Source organism: Macrobrachium rosenbergii, chromosome 15 (assembly GCF_040412425.1).
Source record: "Macrobrachium rosenbergii isolate ZJJX-2024 chromosome 15, ASM4041242v1, whole genome shotgun sequence".
In the NCBI taxonomy this organism is placed as follows: Eukaryota; Metazoa; Arthropoda; class Malacostraca; order Decapoda; family Palaemonidae; genus Macrobrachium; species Macrobrachium rosenbergii.
Window position 1 is genome coordinate 52,281,798 of NC_089755.1, and position 19,763 is coordinate 52,301,560.

General features: G+C 37.6%; 1 protein-coding gene across 5 annotated transcripts in view; it reads right to left on the reverse strand.

Moving 5' to 3' along the window:
* LOC136846708 (lachesin-like) overlaps positions 1 to 19,763 on the reverse strand; it is a 245,719-nt gene that overhangs the window by 157,243 nt on the left and 68,713 nt on the right. For all 5 annotated transcript variants that reach the window (XM_067117810.1, XM_067117814.1, XM_067117813.1 and 2 more), the window contains one exon: positions 3,664 to 3,762. In XM_067117810.1, the coding sequence (XP_066973911.1) occupies positions 3,664 to 3,736 (73 nt within the window). In that variant the 5' untranslated portion in view covers positions 3,737 to 3,762. The remainder of the gene's footprint in view (positions 1 to 3,663; positions 3,763 to 19,763) is intronic.

Genomic DNA, 19,763 nt, shown 5'->3' on the forward strand with positions numbered 1-19,763 from the left:
CTAAAGAATCACCCCTTGAAAAGTCGTTAATATTCTTCTAATTGACGAAGACATATGCAAATAAAAAGTGGTCCAAAAACTGTAAAATTTGGAAGGCATATTACATTCAGTTGTAGAAACCGGTTTTCTACTTCACCTTTTGAAATCGGAAGAAGAATATATCCTAAGAAAAAGATACAAACACTAGACATGAGAGGTGAACAGAGAGAGAGAGAGAGAGAGAGAGAGAGAGAGAGAGAGAGAGAGAGAGAGAGAGAGAGAGAAGCAGCCCTCATCATTCCTAATTATCACAAAGCTTCGGTTGACAGTCTTGACTAAATCATTCGACCCGACTTCGGCGAAACTTGTTACGGTTAGGAACGCTGGAGGAGGAGGAGGAGGAGGAGGAGGGAGAGAGGGACAGAGAGGGAAGGGAGGAGGAGAAAGAGGAAGGAGATAGGGAGGAGGAGGGGAAGGGAGACAGGGAGGGGAGAGGGGGGAGGGAGGGAGATGGAATGGGAGGAGGATGAGGAGGAGGAGGAGGAGGAGGTTGAGGGAGGAGGAGGAGGTTGAGGGAGGAGGAGGAGGTTGAGGGAGGAGGAGGAGGAAAGAAGGAGGTTAGGAGGTTGAAGGGGAGGAGGGAGGGAGGGGAGGGGAGAGGAGGGAGGAGGAGAGTTGGCGTCGAAGGCTCCAATCTGCCATGAAAAGCAGCTTTTCCTGAGGAGTGACTGAGGAGGAAAAGAGACGAGGAATGACGGACCAAAGGAGAGAGAGAGAGAGAGAGAGAGAGAGAGAGAGAGAATGCCTCTCTGCTGACGACGACGACAATCCAGCGGATGAAACGCACCCTCCAATAATTACCGATTGCATCCGGGACTTCCGAGGATGCACCTTCGAAGGTCATCATGAAACGCTCGGTATTTCTCAACTTGCACGTCGTCGCGGGATGCGCATTCCGCATCGACTCTGTTTCATTTTAATAGCAAAGTTAAGTCGAAGGTTCAATATTCGTCATCCTGTCAGTAATGTCCAGGTCATTCATTGCAGCTCTGCGCCAGTTATCACTAAATTATCACTAAATTATCCCTTCTATGCATCCCATTTCCCTGGTTACTCTATATCTCTGGGAATACATCCTCTTTCTTACTCTCTATTAATTGGAAATTCTCCAAATGTCCAATACCAAGAAGGAACTCGTTCGTCTAATTTAAACTTAAAAGATGACCCCCCCCCAACAAAAAAACTCATTTAAAACCATCAAATGGGTAGAGATCGAAATACACGTATCCCTTGGCTGTGATTCGCTTCGAATCCTAGGAAAAGTGGTAACTCTCTAACTATAGTGCGTGGGTTCGAATCACCCCACGGAAGTGAAAAAAGCCTATATCACTTATTTCGCTCGACATTCAATATTAACACACACACACACACACACACACACACACACACACACACATATATATATATATATATATATATATATATATATATATATATATATATATATATATATATATATATATATACATATACAGTATGTATATGTATATAATGTGTGTGTTTATTCAAAAAATCCTCGGTGTAAATATAAATTCTGTATTGAATAAATTACATTATAATCCTCAGAACTGAATGTTATATCATACAATCTTGTGCCCAACGCCGACGCAGCTCTTTTGAATCATTTGTTAAAAACAACGGGAAATGTTCTGCCGTACATAAAAATAACTTCTTTCTCCATGTGAGGAAACCTTATGACGTCATTAAAATACACCAGCCATCAAATTAAGATTATGGGATCTTTCCTAGATAGTGACCCCCCACCAAAGTTCGGGGGTCGTTATCTAGGACTATTTCTTGCGGGTCATTATCTTTAAGATATTCACAGCCGTTTATTTATGTTTTTACGGTCATCCCAAACGGGCATGTATTAAATACGCCGCAAAGGTGGATACGTACCGGGTTAAAAATCTAGGAAAGATCCAGATTACGATATTAATCGACCGACAAAGAAAAGTAGGACCGCAAAGATAATTCAACATAATGACTGAATCGCTTAAGGAGACTCATCCTTAGATATTATAAAATCATGAAAGTCATTGGGAATTCCAGCTGAAGAAACGACCATACAGAATGAAACGCCTTAAAATAGAGAGGTGAGGCCCGTCAGCCAAAAGTCATCGTAATCTCGGAAGACAAACTTCATGAAATGAGAAATTATCGTAAATCAAAAACTGAATACGAAAATATGACGAAACTCGCGAATTAAAAATGAAAATTCAATTCCCAAAGGAATCAGATCCCCAATTCGCAGAGATAATCAGATCATAAACGAATCCAGTATTATAGCAAGTGTAGTTATCATTTTTAAACGAAGAATTATTACGTTGCAAAGAAATTTCTAAAAAATATATATATATTTCTAATAACAGCAGAGCGTAATTCAATTGAAGCATAAATTCATAAAAGGGTAGATATGTCAATCGTACAGGTAAATTCAACAATAAATATATATTAGGTAAACTCAACACTAAAAATATGTTAGGTAAATTCAACACTAAATACATGTTAGGTAAATTCAACACTACATACTATATATATATATATATATATATATATATATATATATATATATATATATATATATGTTAGGTAAATTCAACACTAAATATATGTTAGGTAAATTCAACACTAAGTATATGTTAGGTATATTCAACACTAAATATATGTTAGGTAAATTCAACACTAAATATATGTTGGGTAAATTCAACACTATGTTAGGTAAATTCAACACTAAGTATATGTTAGGTAAATTCAACACTAAATATATGTTTGGTAAATTCAACACTAAATATATGTTAACACGAAAGTATTACACCTAAAATGATGAAAATATAAAAAAATTTAATCGAGTTCCAATTCTAACTTACCTTCGCGCTGTTTTGAAAGATCTATGGACTTTCCTTTTATATTTAGCGAGAATTAAAGGAAATCAGACGAAGCAATATCCATAGAAATCGATAAAAATACAAGGCGCCCTCCAACAAAGTGCGGGCAGAGAGAGAGAGAGAGAGAGAGAGAGAGAGAGAGAGAGAGAGAGAGAGAGAGAGAGGGAAAGGGGAAAAGAATTAAGGAAAATCACATAAAGCGACACTGAGTCCTGAAAATAATTGGAAAATTCCTACATTACACAGAGAGAGAGAGAGAGAGAGAGAGAGAGAGAGAGAGAGAGAGAGAGAGAGAGAGAGAGAGAGAGAGAGAGAGAGAGAGAGAGAGAGAATGAAGGAAAGGGGAAAAGAATTAAGGAAAATCACAAAGCAACACTGAGGTCTGAAAATAATTGGAAAATTCCTACCAGATACACAGAGAGAGAGAGAGAGAGAGAGAGAGAGAGAGAGAGAGAGAGAGAGAGAGAGAGAGAGAGAGAGAGAGAGAGCCGGGAAAAATATGAAACAAATTAAAATATTTATATACTCCTTAGGAAAATGAGAGGAACTGGGGGACGGAAAATGACAAAAATAAGTTGTAACATTCACGGAAGTCCTTGAAATTAAAAAAAAAAAAAAAAAAATTCTCAGAAGGCAGCAAAGATCTAGCAACAGCCTCAAGTGGCTCTCTCGAGCACTTACCGGCAATTGTGGCACCATTGTGCGAAGGGGTGATTCGTCTATCAGCCCTACTTACCGTGAGTAGCCAGGAGAACTGGGAACATCCGCGCCCACGGCGACCAAACGTGTCGGCGACCAGCAGCCATCATGTCCGCACAGCTGTTTCTTCTTTCGCCTGGGAGAAGACGTGAGAAATGCGCAGTCAGTCATAATATTCTTTATGTTTTTTTTTTCTTTTTTTTATAAGGAAAAAGATTGACCAACACGCTTCACTTAACGACGGTGTTCTGGTTTTAACTTTCAAGAAAAATAAAAAAAAGAGAAATTCACTAGCTCAAGTTATTTACCAGTTACGGGTGTTATTCCAGCAAATGAATCGATAACTGGGAATGTCATGTGATAGTAGGTAACTGGTAAACTATAATATTATCTAATAATAGTTATTAACATTATTCTCGAAAAAATTAAAACTTATATAAAATTATATATACATATATATATAATAATTATATATATACGTAATATATATATATATATGCAGACATATATATATACCTGGTCTTTATATATATATATATATATATATAGTTTGGTGACTTATTGCTGATATATATATATATACATATATATATATATATATATATATATATATATATATATATATATATATATATATATATATATACGTACATATTCAGTTGTATCCCACATAGGAAAATGAAATATGTAAATGGTTAGAATATGCCCAACACTTTCGTCCTCCAATGGACCTCTTCTTGAAGCCTTTATTAAGGAAAACAGTATTGTATATACATACATGGTCAACTGGTCAATGTAAGGAATCAACAATACAAAGGAAAATGAAAAAGGAAATTACAAATTAAGCTGAACAGCCATTTATATACATTTTGCATTTATGAAAGGTTGAGGAAATCACGAGAAGGAGGAAAGGTGAGAGGTAAATCTTGATTAGAAGATTGAAAGATGAGAAAAATTGACAATACTTTATCAAACAAGGAAAAGTAGATCAAACTGATCAATTTTGAGGTGGAAGCGTTTTAACTCAAGTCGAGCGAGGCACAGAGATGAAAGCCAAAGACGAACTTTGGAAGAAGAGAAAAAAGACGACACATTGCAGTGCAGTGTCGAACACAGACAGAATAATAGATAAAGACAGGGTAAAGAGGGACGCCAGTCTTAATCGTGAGAGAGAGAGAGAGAGAGAGAGAGAGAGAGAGAGAGAGAGAGAGAGAGAGAGAGAGAGAGCCTAAGTCTGTCGTTCATGACCAGAATTGTCAGTATTGATCGTAATCAAATTCACCGTAGGCTAACTCCTTTGTTCAAAGTGAATGAGAGAGAGAGAGAGAGAGAGAGAGAGAGAGAGAGAGAGAGAGAGAGAGAGAGAGAGAGAGAGAGACTATATCTGTCGTTCATGACCAGAACTGTCAGTACTGATCGTAATAAAATTCACTGTAATTCCTTTTGTTCAAAGTGAATGAGAGAGAGAGAGAGAGAGAGAGAGAGAGAGAGAGAGAGAGAGAGAGAGAGATGCATACTACGATAAAGACTGTATCAAATCAAGAGGATATGAGCACATAAAACCTCCGCCAAGGCTGAGCGACCCGCACCTTCAAAAGGTCCACCTCTCCTCAAAAGATACATTCTGACCTCTCCCAGGATCTACCCACACGCTACCATTCACAAAGCCCATCTTCGGTACAATATTCGTAAAAATCTACATATAACTTCTTGCTCAATCCTGCTAGCAAACAAGACACACAAAACAAGCAATAACCTCCTTGCAAGTGAGTTAGCAGAGGTAATCATTTGGCTATTATAATGCATGGGAGATTATTTCTTAGCAGCGTTGCCTTTCAATTCTCGTCTTCATGGCAGTGAAGGTAATCGGTCAGTTCGGAGGAACATCCTTTCATGAAGCTCAATTGCATGTCAATAACAGTAGCATGCAATACGCTCTCTCTCTCTCTCTCTCTCTCTCTCTCTCTCTCTCTCTCTCTCTCTCTCTCTCCAACAAAGTTCTCTTTGAACTAAGAAATTACAATGAACTCAATTAATTCCAATCAAAACTGACTACTCTGGTCATCAGGGAAAAATTTAGATTAAAAGCCTTCAAACACTTCTTTAGCAAAAAAAAAGTATCAAGGGATTAATTACTGTATATTATTCTCTGTGAGCAAAAACCTTACTATGAGTGACCTATGAAGCTTCAAATATTATTAGATTTCTTTATATTTCAGTATAATTGATATTAATACGTACTAAGCAGTCACTCATAAAATTATTATTATTATTATTATTATTATTATTATTATTATTATTATTATTATTATTATTATTATTCAAATGACTTTAATTTCGGATTCAAGGCTTTGTAGTGACACGCTTATCCAAAACAAGTGTGAAGAGATGGAGAAATGAACAGAACATAGTGGCTATTACAAATACACAAATAAAGAACTTAAAGATAAATATTACAGGCTTATATCATTAAAGCTACACATTAGAAGAAACCTGAAGGATCAAGAGCCCGTACCGGCATAAGGCCACCTTAACCTTACAGTAATAAAGTCACGTCAATTCCGGAACACAGGGACACAAGTCAAATGAGAGCCAGACGGTCATAATTTCACGTACATAAAATTATACGAATTTTTGATAAATAAAAGTTTTTGCTTGACGGAAAAATGTATGCTTAATTCCACTCAACAAAAGAACAAAAACTACGTAAACCCCATATAAATGAACAGAAAGAAATATACAGCAGTTTTCCGAGTGAAACGAGAAAGAAAAGTTGTAGAGAAAAGTAAAAAAAAGGGAAAAAAAAGTTGGTGGACAGAAATTGATGGCAAAAGAATTTTTTTATCGCCCTTGGAAGGTGGTGGGATGGAGAAGGCTTATCAAGGATCGTAGGGGGAACGGAGAAGGTTCCCCTCCCTACCACCCCCCCATCGGGAGCATTTGGTGGGTGGAGGGGGTGGTGGCATGTTTCGGGTGGCCCGGGTGGTCCACCGTTGGCTCGTGGGGTTAGCAGGGTTTTGGGGGGAGGCGTTGTAAAGACCTGATATGTAAGCTGCCCACACCCGCCTAAACCGACATCTGGCCACTACAGTGTCCCAATATTCTCCCCACATAATCTCTCTCTCTCTCTCTCTCTCTCTCTCTCTCTCTCTCTCTCTCTCTCTCTCTCTTAGATAAGAAATTGAAGGCGGGATATATTAATAGATTTTTACATCTGCAAGCGTGAGTTAAATACTAAAATCATTTGCGCGAGAAAAATAAAGGAAAATAATATAGAATATCGATACTCTGAGACAACTAATAACATTAACGTGGATATTTTAGTTTCTCTTCCTGCCATCTTATCTTTTCCTTTGGTCATTGTTTATAATTCTTCCTTTGATAAACAACAGCCCTTAGGAGTCATTATCCCCAAAATATCTCATTTTCATACACTGTAAAATGTCATCATATCTGTCGTTGTCTAGTCAATGATTTCTCTTTATCGTCAGACATAGCATAGTCCCTTTTCATTCTTTCTTCATTTCATGCTCTACGATCAATCAACCAGTAAGTCTGTCAGTAGTTATTGAAAATTTATTAATATTATTATTATTATTATTATTATTATTATTATTATTATTATTATTATTATTATTAATATAGTACAGTCCCTTTTCTTCCTTTCTTCATTTCATGCTCTAAGATCAACTAACCTGTCAGTAGTTATTAAAAATTATTATTATTATTATTATTATTATTATTATTATTATTATTATTATTATTATTATTATTATTATTATTATTATTATTATAGTATAGTCCCTTTTCTTCCTTTCTTCATTTCAATGCTTCTAAGATCTATCAACCAGTCAGTCTGTAAGTAGTTACTAAAAATTTATTATTATTATTATTATTATTATTATTATTATTATTATTATTATTATTATTATTATTATTATTATTATTCAGATGATGAACCCTATTCCTATGGAACAAGCCCACAGAAGCCACTGACTTGAAATTCAAGCTTCCAAAGAATACGGCGTTTATCTGAAAGAAGTAACAGAAGGTGATAGGAAATGCAGAATGAGGAGACCAGTTATCAGAAAAGAAAAAGTGAATTAACAAATAAATAATTAAATAAATTAATTAATAAGTAAATAAATAAATGAGTAGCTAATGTGGTAATACTGAGGAACATGAATGTCGACAGAAATAACTCAAATGGAGAAACTACAGAAACACGAAAAGCTTTAAATCCAAGTATATTTTGTCGAATCACCTATGAGGTCATTCAGCGCTGAAAGGGCAATTGACAGTAAAAGGTCTGAAAGGCGTAACAGGAGGAAAACCTCGCAGTTGCACTATGAATCAAGTGTTAGGAGAGGGCGGAAAGTAAGTTGAAGAAAGAGAATATGAAAGGACGTACAGTAAAAAGAATGAAAGGGGTTGCAGCTAGGGGCCGAAGGACGCTGCAAGGAACCTTGAGTAATGCCTACAGTGCACCGCATGAGGTGCACTGACGGCACTAACCCCCTATGGGGGAATTACCTTACATCACATTCTTTAAACAGAAGAATAAAGCTTTTAACCAAGTCCCACTCCTAATTCACCACATACAATTAACTCCACAACTCATAAAATAATCTAACATATTTAAAAACAAAAAATGAAAAAAACACCACGTTTAAACCAAGAAAAACCTACGTGTCCCTAACATCGTGAATCTGACATCCAACCGAGACGTATCATAAACCGTCAATCGACCAGAACCAACCTATTCCAAGAGACACCAAGTCCCCCCAACCCCACCCCACCCCCCCCTAACCCTGACGCTTTTACGCTCAGCCCAGACTTCCCTGGATGGTAATAATTTACGACCAGAGACACCCCCTCTCCCCTCTCCCCCACCCCCACCCACACCAACCTGAGGTGTAGTAGTTTGCTGGAAACAGTCCGGCAACAAAGTCCGAACTGAAGTCCGGGCCAAACTAAAACTGCAAAAGCATGGCCATGGCGGCAGCATCAAACTTTCGGAAGCAGATCAATAGGTGGGTGCAGGAGCGAAGCTTTAAAACCGACTTCCTCTGGCAAAAACCCACTTGCTTAGGATGTGTCGCTGTTTTCAAGCTTTGTTCGCCTTTTCTCTAATTTTTTTTTTTTTATTTAAGGAAGTTGAAGGCATACGAATACTCTTATCTGTTTTTATGTAACCTTCAGTTGTAGGTCTACAAGGAAAATATATCGAAAAAATTAAAGCGTTTTTTTTTATTTAAGAAAGTTGAACGTCTCTCTTACGAGATTGAAGGTGTATGAGTACTCTTATCTATTTTTATCCAACGTTCAGTTTCGGGTCTACAATGAAAATATATCGAAAAACATTAAAGTATTTTTTTTTTTCATTTTTATTTAAGAAAGTTGAACGTCTCTCTTACAAGAATTGAGGGGGTATGAGTAATCTTATCTATTTTTATCTAGCCTTCAGTTTCGGGTCTACAAGGAAAATATATCGAAAAACATTACAATATTTCTTTATTTTTTATTTAAGGATTGACAGTCTCTCTAACGAGAATTGAAGGCGTATGAACACTCTTATCTATTTTCATCAAACCTTCAGTTTCGGGTCTACATGGAAAATGTATCGAAAAACATTAAACTTATATATAAACTTCAAGTGATCTACTTCTAGGGCAATCACTAAGTGCTTTATATATTCCACCGGATGAATATTAAAGGAATATTAGATATTATAAGCAAATGAGGACGTTTTAAATATTCCATTTGTTGATTATTAAAGACTTACCAGTTATCATAAGCGAATGAGGACGCTGGGAAAGTGTGCCTAACACAGAAAACATTTAGATTTATCAAAAACCAAAGTGGATATATCACATTGTTTTGGACATTTCTCATACTTGGCTGAATGAAGACTACCCTAAATTAATTGTGCCTGAACAGACCACACGTGATCATGTCCAGCTCAGCCTACTCACGACAATACAAGTTTAGTATCAAGCGGAGAATACAACCGATTACATCAAGTACAGCTAATACCTGATTATATCAAATATGGCCAACGTCTGATTACCTCGAGAATAATTCATACCTGATTACATCAAGTATAGACGACATCCGACGATGTCAAATACAGACCACACCTGATTATACATTATTTAACCAACACCTGATTATATCTACAATGGCCCAAATACATAAAATCCACATCATAGTCAAATAAAGACTTGTTTCAAGATGAATAGTCGTGTAATACGACAGGGTTCAAAAGGGCATTTTATTTTTTTTTTTTTTAAATCGGTAAAATATCATTTGAAAACTCTTCTCTCAGGATCACGTGAATTTTATGCTCCAGGAACAAAGCTTTTGATGAATCTAAAAAGAGCTCAGATGTTCCGCTCATTATTTCTCTCTCTAACTATCATCTTTAGTATCATCTCGCGATTTTCCTACTTAGTTTAATCCAGGTACCTTCTCTCTCTCTTTCTCTCTCTCTCTCTCTCTCTCTCTCTCTCTCTCTCTCTCTCTCTCTCTCTCTCTCTCTCTCTCTCTTCACTAAAATAAAAAAATGGAACCCAAGAACGTGTTATAAATCACATATACGCTCAACTGATTAAGAATATATCTTTTTCTCTCTTTTGAAGTCCAATATAGTTATAATTTTCTCATTCAGAATTTAAATTACGAAATAATATAAAAAATTACGTATTCAGTACGAAATTATAGCACGTTGGAGAAACCCGTCTGATAGGCATTTTATGACTAAACCCTAATTTTAACCGTAAAAACTAGATATTCAATTTCCAGCAACAGAACAACAGACAAACAGAGAGAGAGAGAGAGAGAGAGAGAGAGAGAGAGAGAGAGAGAGAGAGAGAGAGAAGAGAGAGAGAGAGAGAGAGCTGCAACATCACTTTGATTAATATTAGCTTCGTACAAAGAGGTGACATTAAATGTTCAAGATCCTTTTTGCAATTCTGCTAACGCTATCAGTCTTAATCCCTCGTCCATTGGCTATTAAGAACAGATGTCACGATTAATTTCTTGTCCTGTGGCGAGGAGAAATTCTGAACTAAGCTCCCTATCTTAATGTAATAGCAAATGAGATTAACAAGAACTTTCTCCGCTCTTCCAGTGGCTCCCTAAATGCGTAAAATATTAATGATTTTTTATTATTCAATTGTAAAAAATCATCATTATTTCCTAATCATTAAGTTGTAAAAATCATAATTATTAATTAAGAAATCGACCCAGTGAAGGAACTATCAAGAAGTCTGACCGCAGTCTTGAATTTCAGTGTCGAAATTGAAGTCTTTGGCAGTAAGACCAAAGCAAGTTCAAATATTCGTAAGCAAATTAAGTCTCCAATTGCCTGATATAATTAATTTCCTTCAGTTACTCTTGCCCTCAGCAGAAGGATAAAACAAGCTCAAATCTTCATTGCCCAAACCGGCCCGAAAAGCCAATACAGAGCGTAACCTTTATGGCATTCAAGTCTTATCAAAATGAGGATATAAAGAATTTAGGCCAAAGGCCAAGTGCTGGGACCTATGAGGTCATTCAGCGCTGAAACGGAAATTGACAGGGAAAAGGTTTGAAAGGTGTAACAGGAGGAAATCTCGCAGTTGCACTATGAAACAATTGTTAGGAGAGGGTGGATAGCAAGATGGAAGAAAGAGAATATGAACGGAGGTACAGTTAAAGGAATGAAAGAGGTTGCAGCTAGGGGTCGAAGGGGCGCTGCAAAGAACCTTAAGTAATGTCTACAGTGCACCGTATAAGTTGCACTGATGGCACTACCCCCCTACGGGGTTCTAGTCTTATCGAAATCCAAGTCCTTGGGAGCGAGACCATGACAATTCTGAAATGTCTGGAAATTACTAAATTAAAGTAAATAAGTCCAGGACATTACGAACTGGTAACGAAAGTCAAGTCCTCGATTCAAGTCCGAAACGAAGACGCTTTAAGGCCTAACTACCAATCGTCATATCAAGTCTTCTGCGGTAAGACCAAAATAAGACCAAAACGTCATGACAAGAATTCGGTCTTTTTCAGGATATAGCAAATTTCTGTCTTGGATAAAAAAAAAAAAAAAAAAAATCCCTCGAAAGGAAAGCAAAACAAGACCGTGGCAGAGAGAAGTGAGTAGTTCATCTTCAACACACTGCGTGAGGGGGCTAAACTCTCTCTCTCTCTCTCTCTCTCTCTCTCTCTCTCTCTCTCTTTCTCTCTCTTTTTAATCACACCCACCGCCCACCCATGTAAGAAACCAGGGTGGGCGGAGCGAGCGGATCACACTTTTGCCTTTGACTTGCTTGCCAGATATACGTTCTTTCTTGTGTGTGTTCTTCCCATGCAAATGGCCTCTACGGCTATTTATGCGTTCTTCGTTGTTGTTGCTGGGGTTTTGGGAAGAATGGAAAGGGGGCGGGGTGGGGGCTAAAAAAAATTTTAGGGGTCAAAATTTTTTTATTTATCCCATTATTTTTTTTTACTATTATTTTTTTTTCTCGAAAAACAGACCTCTTAGCCTCCCTGAATCTCATTGAGAAAATATAAAAAGGGAAAGAGATGGGGGTTAAAAAATTTTGAGGGGTCAAAATTTTTTATCTTTTTTTTTTAATTATTTATTTTTTTTTTTTGTCTCGAAGGACAAACCTCTTAGCCTCCCTGGATCTAATTATGAAAATATAAAATAATAAATCGGAATGACAACTGTAATTTTGGTACGAACGCTTAGGTCGTCAAGCCGAAACATGGGGTGAAATTCCCGTGCGGCCTGATGGCTGCCGAAAGTTGCATGCACATGACAAAAATTCTAACAATATAAAATTAATCTTCTTCTAATTAGTTACTTCTCATACTACGAAAACTATACTTCCAAATCATTCCGTAACATAACTACATTTATTGCTGATCCATTGCCTCACAAATACTGAATGATTCGATGGTTCCAGACCCAGGTATCAATATCGTCTGTTAAAAATAGGTCCAATATTTGTATCAACATCGTGGTTTAACTTCATTTCGTCAAATATGCTGACATTGTTCTTCTGTTATAGTTTCCGAATCATTATTAGGAATACATATCCGCTGATAATTCCTATGAGATTTCTACAATCACAATTCAGTGGCCTACTCTAAGATGTGATAAGAGAATATGAGAACGGTCACAATCTGTAACAGGATAACCTACAAGACAAGTAAGTAAAAATTGCCACGAAGTTTCCTCGGCGCAATCGAGTTTTCTGTATAGCGTATAATCAAGGCCACCGAAAATAGATCTATCCCGAGACCGCCGAAAATAGATCTATCTTTCGGTGGTCTCGGTGTAATGCTGTATGAGCCTCGGCCCATGAAACTTTAACCAAGGCCCCGTTGTGGCCTGTACTATATCATTGCCTGATGCACGATTATGGCTAACTTTAACCTTGAATAAAATCAAAACTACTGAGGCTAGAGGGCTGTAATTTGGTATGTTAGATGATTGGAGGGTGGATGATCAACATACCAATTTGCAGCCCTCTAGCCTCAGTAGCTTTTAAGATCTGAGGGCTGACAGACAAAGTGCAGACGAACGGACAAAGCCGGCACAATAGTTTTCTTTTACAGAAAACTAAAATTATACGATCAAGAGAATAGAGTCCCAATTCCCTACTCCATCAGGTGCAATTAAATTTTAAGGGCGGTGATCAAATAATGATGCTTACTTTCACTTTAACAATAATCATTTCTCTTCGCTTGCTGTCACTTTGATCATTACTATTTAATACAAGATACAACCTTTAACGGTCTGAGAACTGAGTGAGCTCCCAGATTCGGTTCCAAAAACAGGTGCATATTTTCATGCTTTCAGAACGCAATTATGAATACGATTTTAGATGACAAGAGGCATCCTGGTAATTTATAATACGAAAAAATAGACAGTGACAAATGCAACGCCATGGAAAGGCTACATCAATCACCGGAAATCCATTATTAGGGTCAAATCAAGCATTAAAGATATATGTGATGAGGTACTGCATTCTCTCTCTCTCTCTCTCTCTCTCTCTCTCTCTCTCTCTCTCTCTCTCTCTCTCTCCCCCCGCTTATCAAAGACCTTTTTCTTAGGTGTGAAGGAATTGGCTAACAGGTGACTTTCCAGGCATCAGAGAAAGCCCCGAGAGAAAGTCGTAGGGCTTTCTTTACGCAGGAGAAAGCATCCCATTCCGGTACCGGAATCCGCGTAAGTTGGACGCCTAAAGCGGGAGATATTAAACGAGGTTTGCTTAATGAAGACATAATAAACGGCATATAAAGTTCTTAGTCCGCCCGCCCCCCTTCCTATGAAAATGCAGTGTCTCACCGGGGAGCGCTCACCCCTCCCACAATCAATGTGAGCGCGAGTGGGGACCGTCACCAATTGGCCAGCGGGCGGGAGGAGTTTCCCAAGCCCCGCCCCCTTTGCAGGAATCCGCCAATCAGTAAAAAGACGGTAACTATTGACACCGATCGATATAATTCGCGACAGAAATCAAGTCCAGCTTAAACCTATTATCGAGGAGGACGCTTCGCCGGTCGAAAAAAAAAGATAAGATTCCTCTGATTAAAAAAAAAAAAAAAACTAAAGGAGAAAGGTATTGTTTCTTGCGCCTCCTTGCAATGGCCGTCGCCCAGGTGTGTATTTTTCTCGAACCTGAAGGTGCTTTGGGTTTAGAATTCTCTCTCTCTCTCTCTCTCTCTCTCTCTCTCTCTCTCTCTCTCTCTCTCTCTCAGCATAGTTTTGCATTCCAAAACACTTTTAAATTACCTGACCTCCCTTCTGCTTTCGCTCGAAAGTCACCGAGGAATGTCGGACACAAAACGGTAATATTCTAATGTCTTGAGATATTACTGGACTGAACAGATGCTTTCTTTATCGGTAATATTCTAATATCTTGAGATATTACTGGAGTGAACAGTTGATTTCTTAATGGGTAATATTCTAATACCCTGAGATATTACTGGACTGAACAGTTGCTTTCTTTAGCGGTAATATTCTCATATCTTGAGATATTACTGGACTGAACAGTTGCTTCCTTTATCGGTAATATTCTAATATCCTGAAATATTACTGGAGTGAACAGTTGCTTTCTTCGCGGTAATATTCTAATATCCTGAGATATTAATGGACTGAACAGTTGCTTTCTTTATCGGTAACATTCTTATAATAATTCTGAGGTATTACTGGAGTAAACAGTTGCTTCCTTTAACGGTAATATTCTAATATCCTGAGATATTACTGGACTAAACAGATGCTTTCTTTATCGGTAATATTCTAATATCCTGAGATATTAATGGAATGAACAGTTACTTTCTTTATTCAGGTACAATGGAAGCTTTCAAAGGTATAATCATAATGTATTCGAGAGTAGCATCAGTGACTGTATATTGATAAATAAATGACGTTAGCTGCCAGAGTTTCATTCTGAGTCATAAAGAAAGTCCATTAAGTTTACTTCAAATCATCTATTTCCTGTTTTTGAACATGAGCTCTTCACACACAATATCAAGAGGATTGCTGCTCACAATTCTGAGTGCATTGACAAACAGATATTACAGGCTTCAAATTCCTCCTATCAGATGCTTTGGGAAATGTACAGCTTTCTGAAGAACTGTCAACGCTAAAACTATACACTGAAGTAATATATCAAAACAGATATTACAGGCTTCAAATTCCTCCTATAAGATGCTTTGGGAAATGTACAGCTTTCTGAAGAACTGTCACCGCTAAAAACATACTGCGAAGTTAGTATATTCGTGTTCTCCCTACAAAGCAAAACATAACGGTAAAGAAAAAGGAAACCAAGTTGCAAGCGTCAAAACAACAGACTTTTTAATACTAAAGCAGAATTCCTATTATATCCCAACTGAATAAAAAAAAATAAAATCGAGTTCTTCCGGGAGAGCTAAATGCTATTTTCCATGGCTGAAAACTAACAAGGCATTTAATTGATTTGATATAAAATCTTCTATTTTTTCCTTCTTGTTATATAAAATTTAATAACCCAAAGACTCGGCTAAAATAAGCAAGATGATGTTTATAAACACTGAACATTCAGGAAACCGCTGCTTTATCAATATTATTCATATTTCCACCTGCGCTCATTCCCTCAAATGTTCATTTACGAAAATATTACATAACATGAATAACTCCACTTAATCATTAGTCATTCATTTCACCTTTATTCATTCCGGCTGTTTAATTAATCTTAAGGTATATTACCCACTCATCCGTCAAGCCGCGAGTCCGCCAGTTAGAAGTCGAGTATTTATGATCCATATCTCAACATTCCGACGTAAAAATGTCTTTAAAAAAAAAAGCACACTATTCAAAATGGGTTAACTACGACACCCATCCAACAGCGGGGAGGGAAGCCCCGTAACGAGGTCGAGCGGGAGAGCGCACCTGACGCACGTAGGAAAAATGACAAGAAGAAGAACGAGAAACAGAAGACGAACGGCTTCCGCGACCGAGGACACAATTCGAGAGGGAAATGGCGCGAAAGAAATTCCCCGGCGACTATAATAATAAACTTCGGGCGCAAAAGGGAAGCTGGCGCCCGTCAGAGCCCTTTAAAACACCAATGATCTCATTACCATTAATATCTTCATTACGACAAGGGTAATTGGAATCGAACTCGGCGGATTTAAAAGGGCGAAATGGCAACTCTCTCCGTCGGGCTGTTTATGAGGACTCCTTTTTCGACCCCGATTTCCCGCCACGCGAAGTTTTGATGAGCGCGTTTTATTAATGCGAGGTGCCCTGTGCCCTGTGCCCGCTTTTGCCCAGTGGAGCCACACTATTGGTAAACAAGAAATGAGAATATAACAAATAAACTTCTTTTAAATAGAAACAATAATTCGCTTTTAAATAAAAGCAGTACCTGGAACGTTTGTTCTTACATTCTTGAAGTCGCTTGAGCATTCCCAATCTGGCGAAGTTATTTTTCGTCTATTAAAGGAAATAAACATTACTCTATTACAGCTACTGTACCTACTAGATCATATTTATATTCACTACTGCCAAAAGTCGCCATGATCTCCCAAAACAATATAGGATCTTTATCTGTATTGGTGTTGACATAATATTGTCAAGCAAAAGGCCCAAGTGTGAACGCCGCTCTAAGAACCCATCCCCGTAGTGGGGTAGTGCCGTCCGTGCACCTCATGTGGTGCACTGTAGGCATTACTTAAGGTTCTTTGTGGCGTGCCTTCGGCCCCAAACTACAACCCCTTTTGTTCCTTTTACTGTACCTCCTTTCACATTCTCTTTCTTCCATGTTACTTTCCACCCTTTCCTAACAATTAGTTCAAAGCGCAACTACAATAACAGCTTAAATACTTAAGCAAAAACTGCCTAAATACATGGAAAAATACTGCTTAAATACATGAATAAAACAAGTAAAAAATACGCCAAAGTTTCTTCGGCGCAATCGAGTTTTCTGTACAGCGCATAATGCTGCATGCGGCGCCGCCCATGAAGCTTTAAGCACGGCCCGGTGGTGGCCTGTCCTATAGCGTTGCCAGACGCACGATCATGGCTAACTTTAACCTTAAATAAAATAAAAACTACTGAGGCTAGAGGGCTGCAATTTGGTATGTTTGATTATTGGAGGGTGGATGATCAACATCCCAAATTGCAGCCCTCTAGCCTCAGTAGTTTTTAAGCTCTGAGGGCGGACAGAAAAAGTGCGGAGGGACAGATAAATAGCTCTCTCAATAGTTTTCTTTTACAGAAAACTGAAAAAACCGGTTTCTATCAAAGATTTTTCATTTAGTTTCTTCCATATAAGGACTCTTAATATCACGATGTCCGAATGCAAATGAAAGTTCACTTTACCAACGAATAACAAACTTAAAATTTTGCAAAGCTAATGCTTTAGTATACAGAGGAAATGGGACGTCTTTTAAATGGCAAAAAAAAAAATTCCTTAATCAAAGACATTTCAAAGTGGCGACGCAAGTTGAACAGAACCAAAGCAATCAATCAAGGAAAAAAAAAAACCTTTCAGAATCTGAGAAGGATCTCACTTTCTAGTCTCTTTGATCGCAACACCACCACAACTCTCTCTCTCTCTCTCTCTCTCTCTCTCTCTCTCTCTCTCTCTCTCTCTCTCAAAGCGATCAATCAAGGAAGAATAAAACCTTTCGGTATTTGAGAAGCATCACACTTTCTAAGTCTCTCTGATCGAAACACCACCACAACTCTCTCTCTCTCTCTCTCTCTCTCTCTCTCTCTCTCTCTCTCTCTCTCTCTCTCTCTCTCTCTCTCTCCCGAGGTGAGGTTATGCAAGGTCAACGGGCTAATCAACGATTAAAGGCAAGTGATCAAGGCTGGCACCTGCTTGGAGAGAGTGCCACCGGCTTAAAGACTTGACTACAGGTTGCTGACATTGGAACTCTTTAGTCCTTTAACAGTTATTCTTTTTTTATTATTTTTTCCTGGAGTCGATTTAGTTGTTCTGGCTTTCATCTTCGCTGATCATCTATATATATATATATTATATATATATATATATATATATATATATATATATATATATATATATATATATATATATATATATATATATATATATATATATATATATATATATATATATATATATATATATATATATATATATATATATATATATATATATATATATATATAAACTTATCTTAGAAAAGAAAATGCTGACTTACTTTGAAATGAAAGAGAGAGAGAGAGAGAGAGAGAGAGAGACAGACGGAATTTCAGAATGTGGAGTACAGTACTGTGCTTACCATTCTGATAACGAATCAGAACAGTGCATCCATAAAAACGGAAGATAATTAGAATACGAAAACGTACAAAGCAGTGGTTCTCAATCTTTTTAGTGATGGCACCATCGCACCATATCGCATGAATTAATATATATGTACAGTATATATATATATATATATATATATATATATATATATATATATATATATATATATATATATATATGTATGCGTATATAATAATGTATGCGTGTGTGTGCGTAATTAGTATATTAAAGCAGACGCACTGATTATTAATAATTATATATGAAGACTTCTGCAGACTTTTTTTTTTTACAAACTTTCATTCATTGACATGATATGGCCAAGACAAAATTCATGGCAATCTTGCGGCACCCCTAGGCACTGTCTGTGGCACCCCAGGGTGCCACAGCACCCAGTTTAAGAATCACTGCCTTAAAGCCTCACTAACTTAGCAATGAAATTTGGACAGGGTTAATATTGTCTCAAACTATAAGGCTGGAGGTGACAATTAACCATGAACTCCATTATTCACCATTCAGTTTGTTTCAAACTTTTTGCATGTAATACGGATAATTAAAGATATTTGCACGAAAAGTTTCAAACAAATCGGCTGACCGGTTCGTGAGTTATTACTGCATTTATAGATCTTTATAATTTTACCTTGAGGAACCAACGAGACAAAACCCAGAAGGAATAAGTCATATTCATGAAAAGTCAAAGGGTTAAAGAACCCTTCTGCTAACACTTACAAGCAAAAACAAGCACGGGTGATTGCACTACCCAACACAACATCCATCTGCTATGAAGCACGCAAATCTACGTGGTAATTACAATAACAGCGAGAAACGTAATGCAATCACTCCCAAGGTGAATGAGAAGTTCACCTCGCGTCTAATGACGTAAGCGACGAGCGCGCGACCCAAAAACACAATATGCTTTACAAAGCATAATATCACTTCGCTCATCCAATCACTGCGAACAAAGAAAAAAAAAAAACCCGCCCGAGGTTAATATAAAAGGGGACTCGGACCGCGATACCGCCACACCTTCATCCAATCCCAGGGCGCCATTGCTAATCGACCAGCGTCTGGTTAATAGATACCTCGTCTCACCAGCCCGCCAGAGCACACACACACACACACACACACACACACACACACACACACACACATCACGTCCGCGAAGATAATAATCAGGTCGCGAAACCCCGCACAACAGCACAACAGCTCGCTATTAGCACTGTGGTTTTCTAATTCTCTTAGACCCTCCGATAATTTGCCATTATGAGTTTTCGCCCCTAAGTTTCGGGTCGTCACCTTATTTCCATAAATATTAGTTTATATTGTC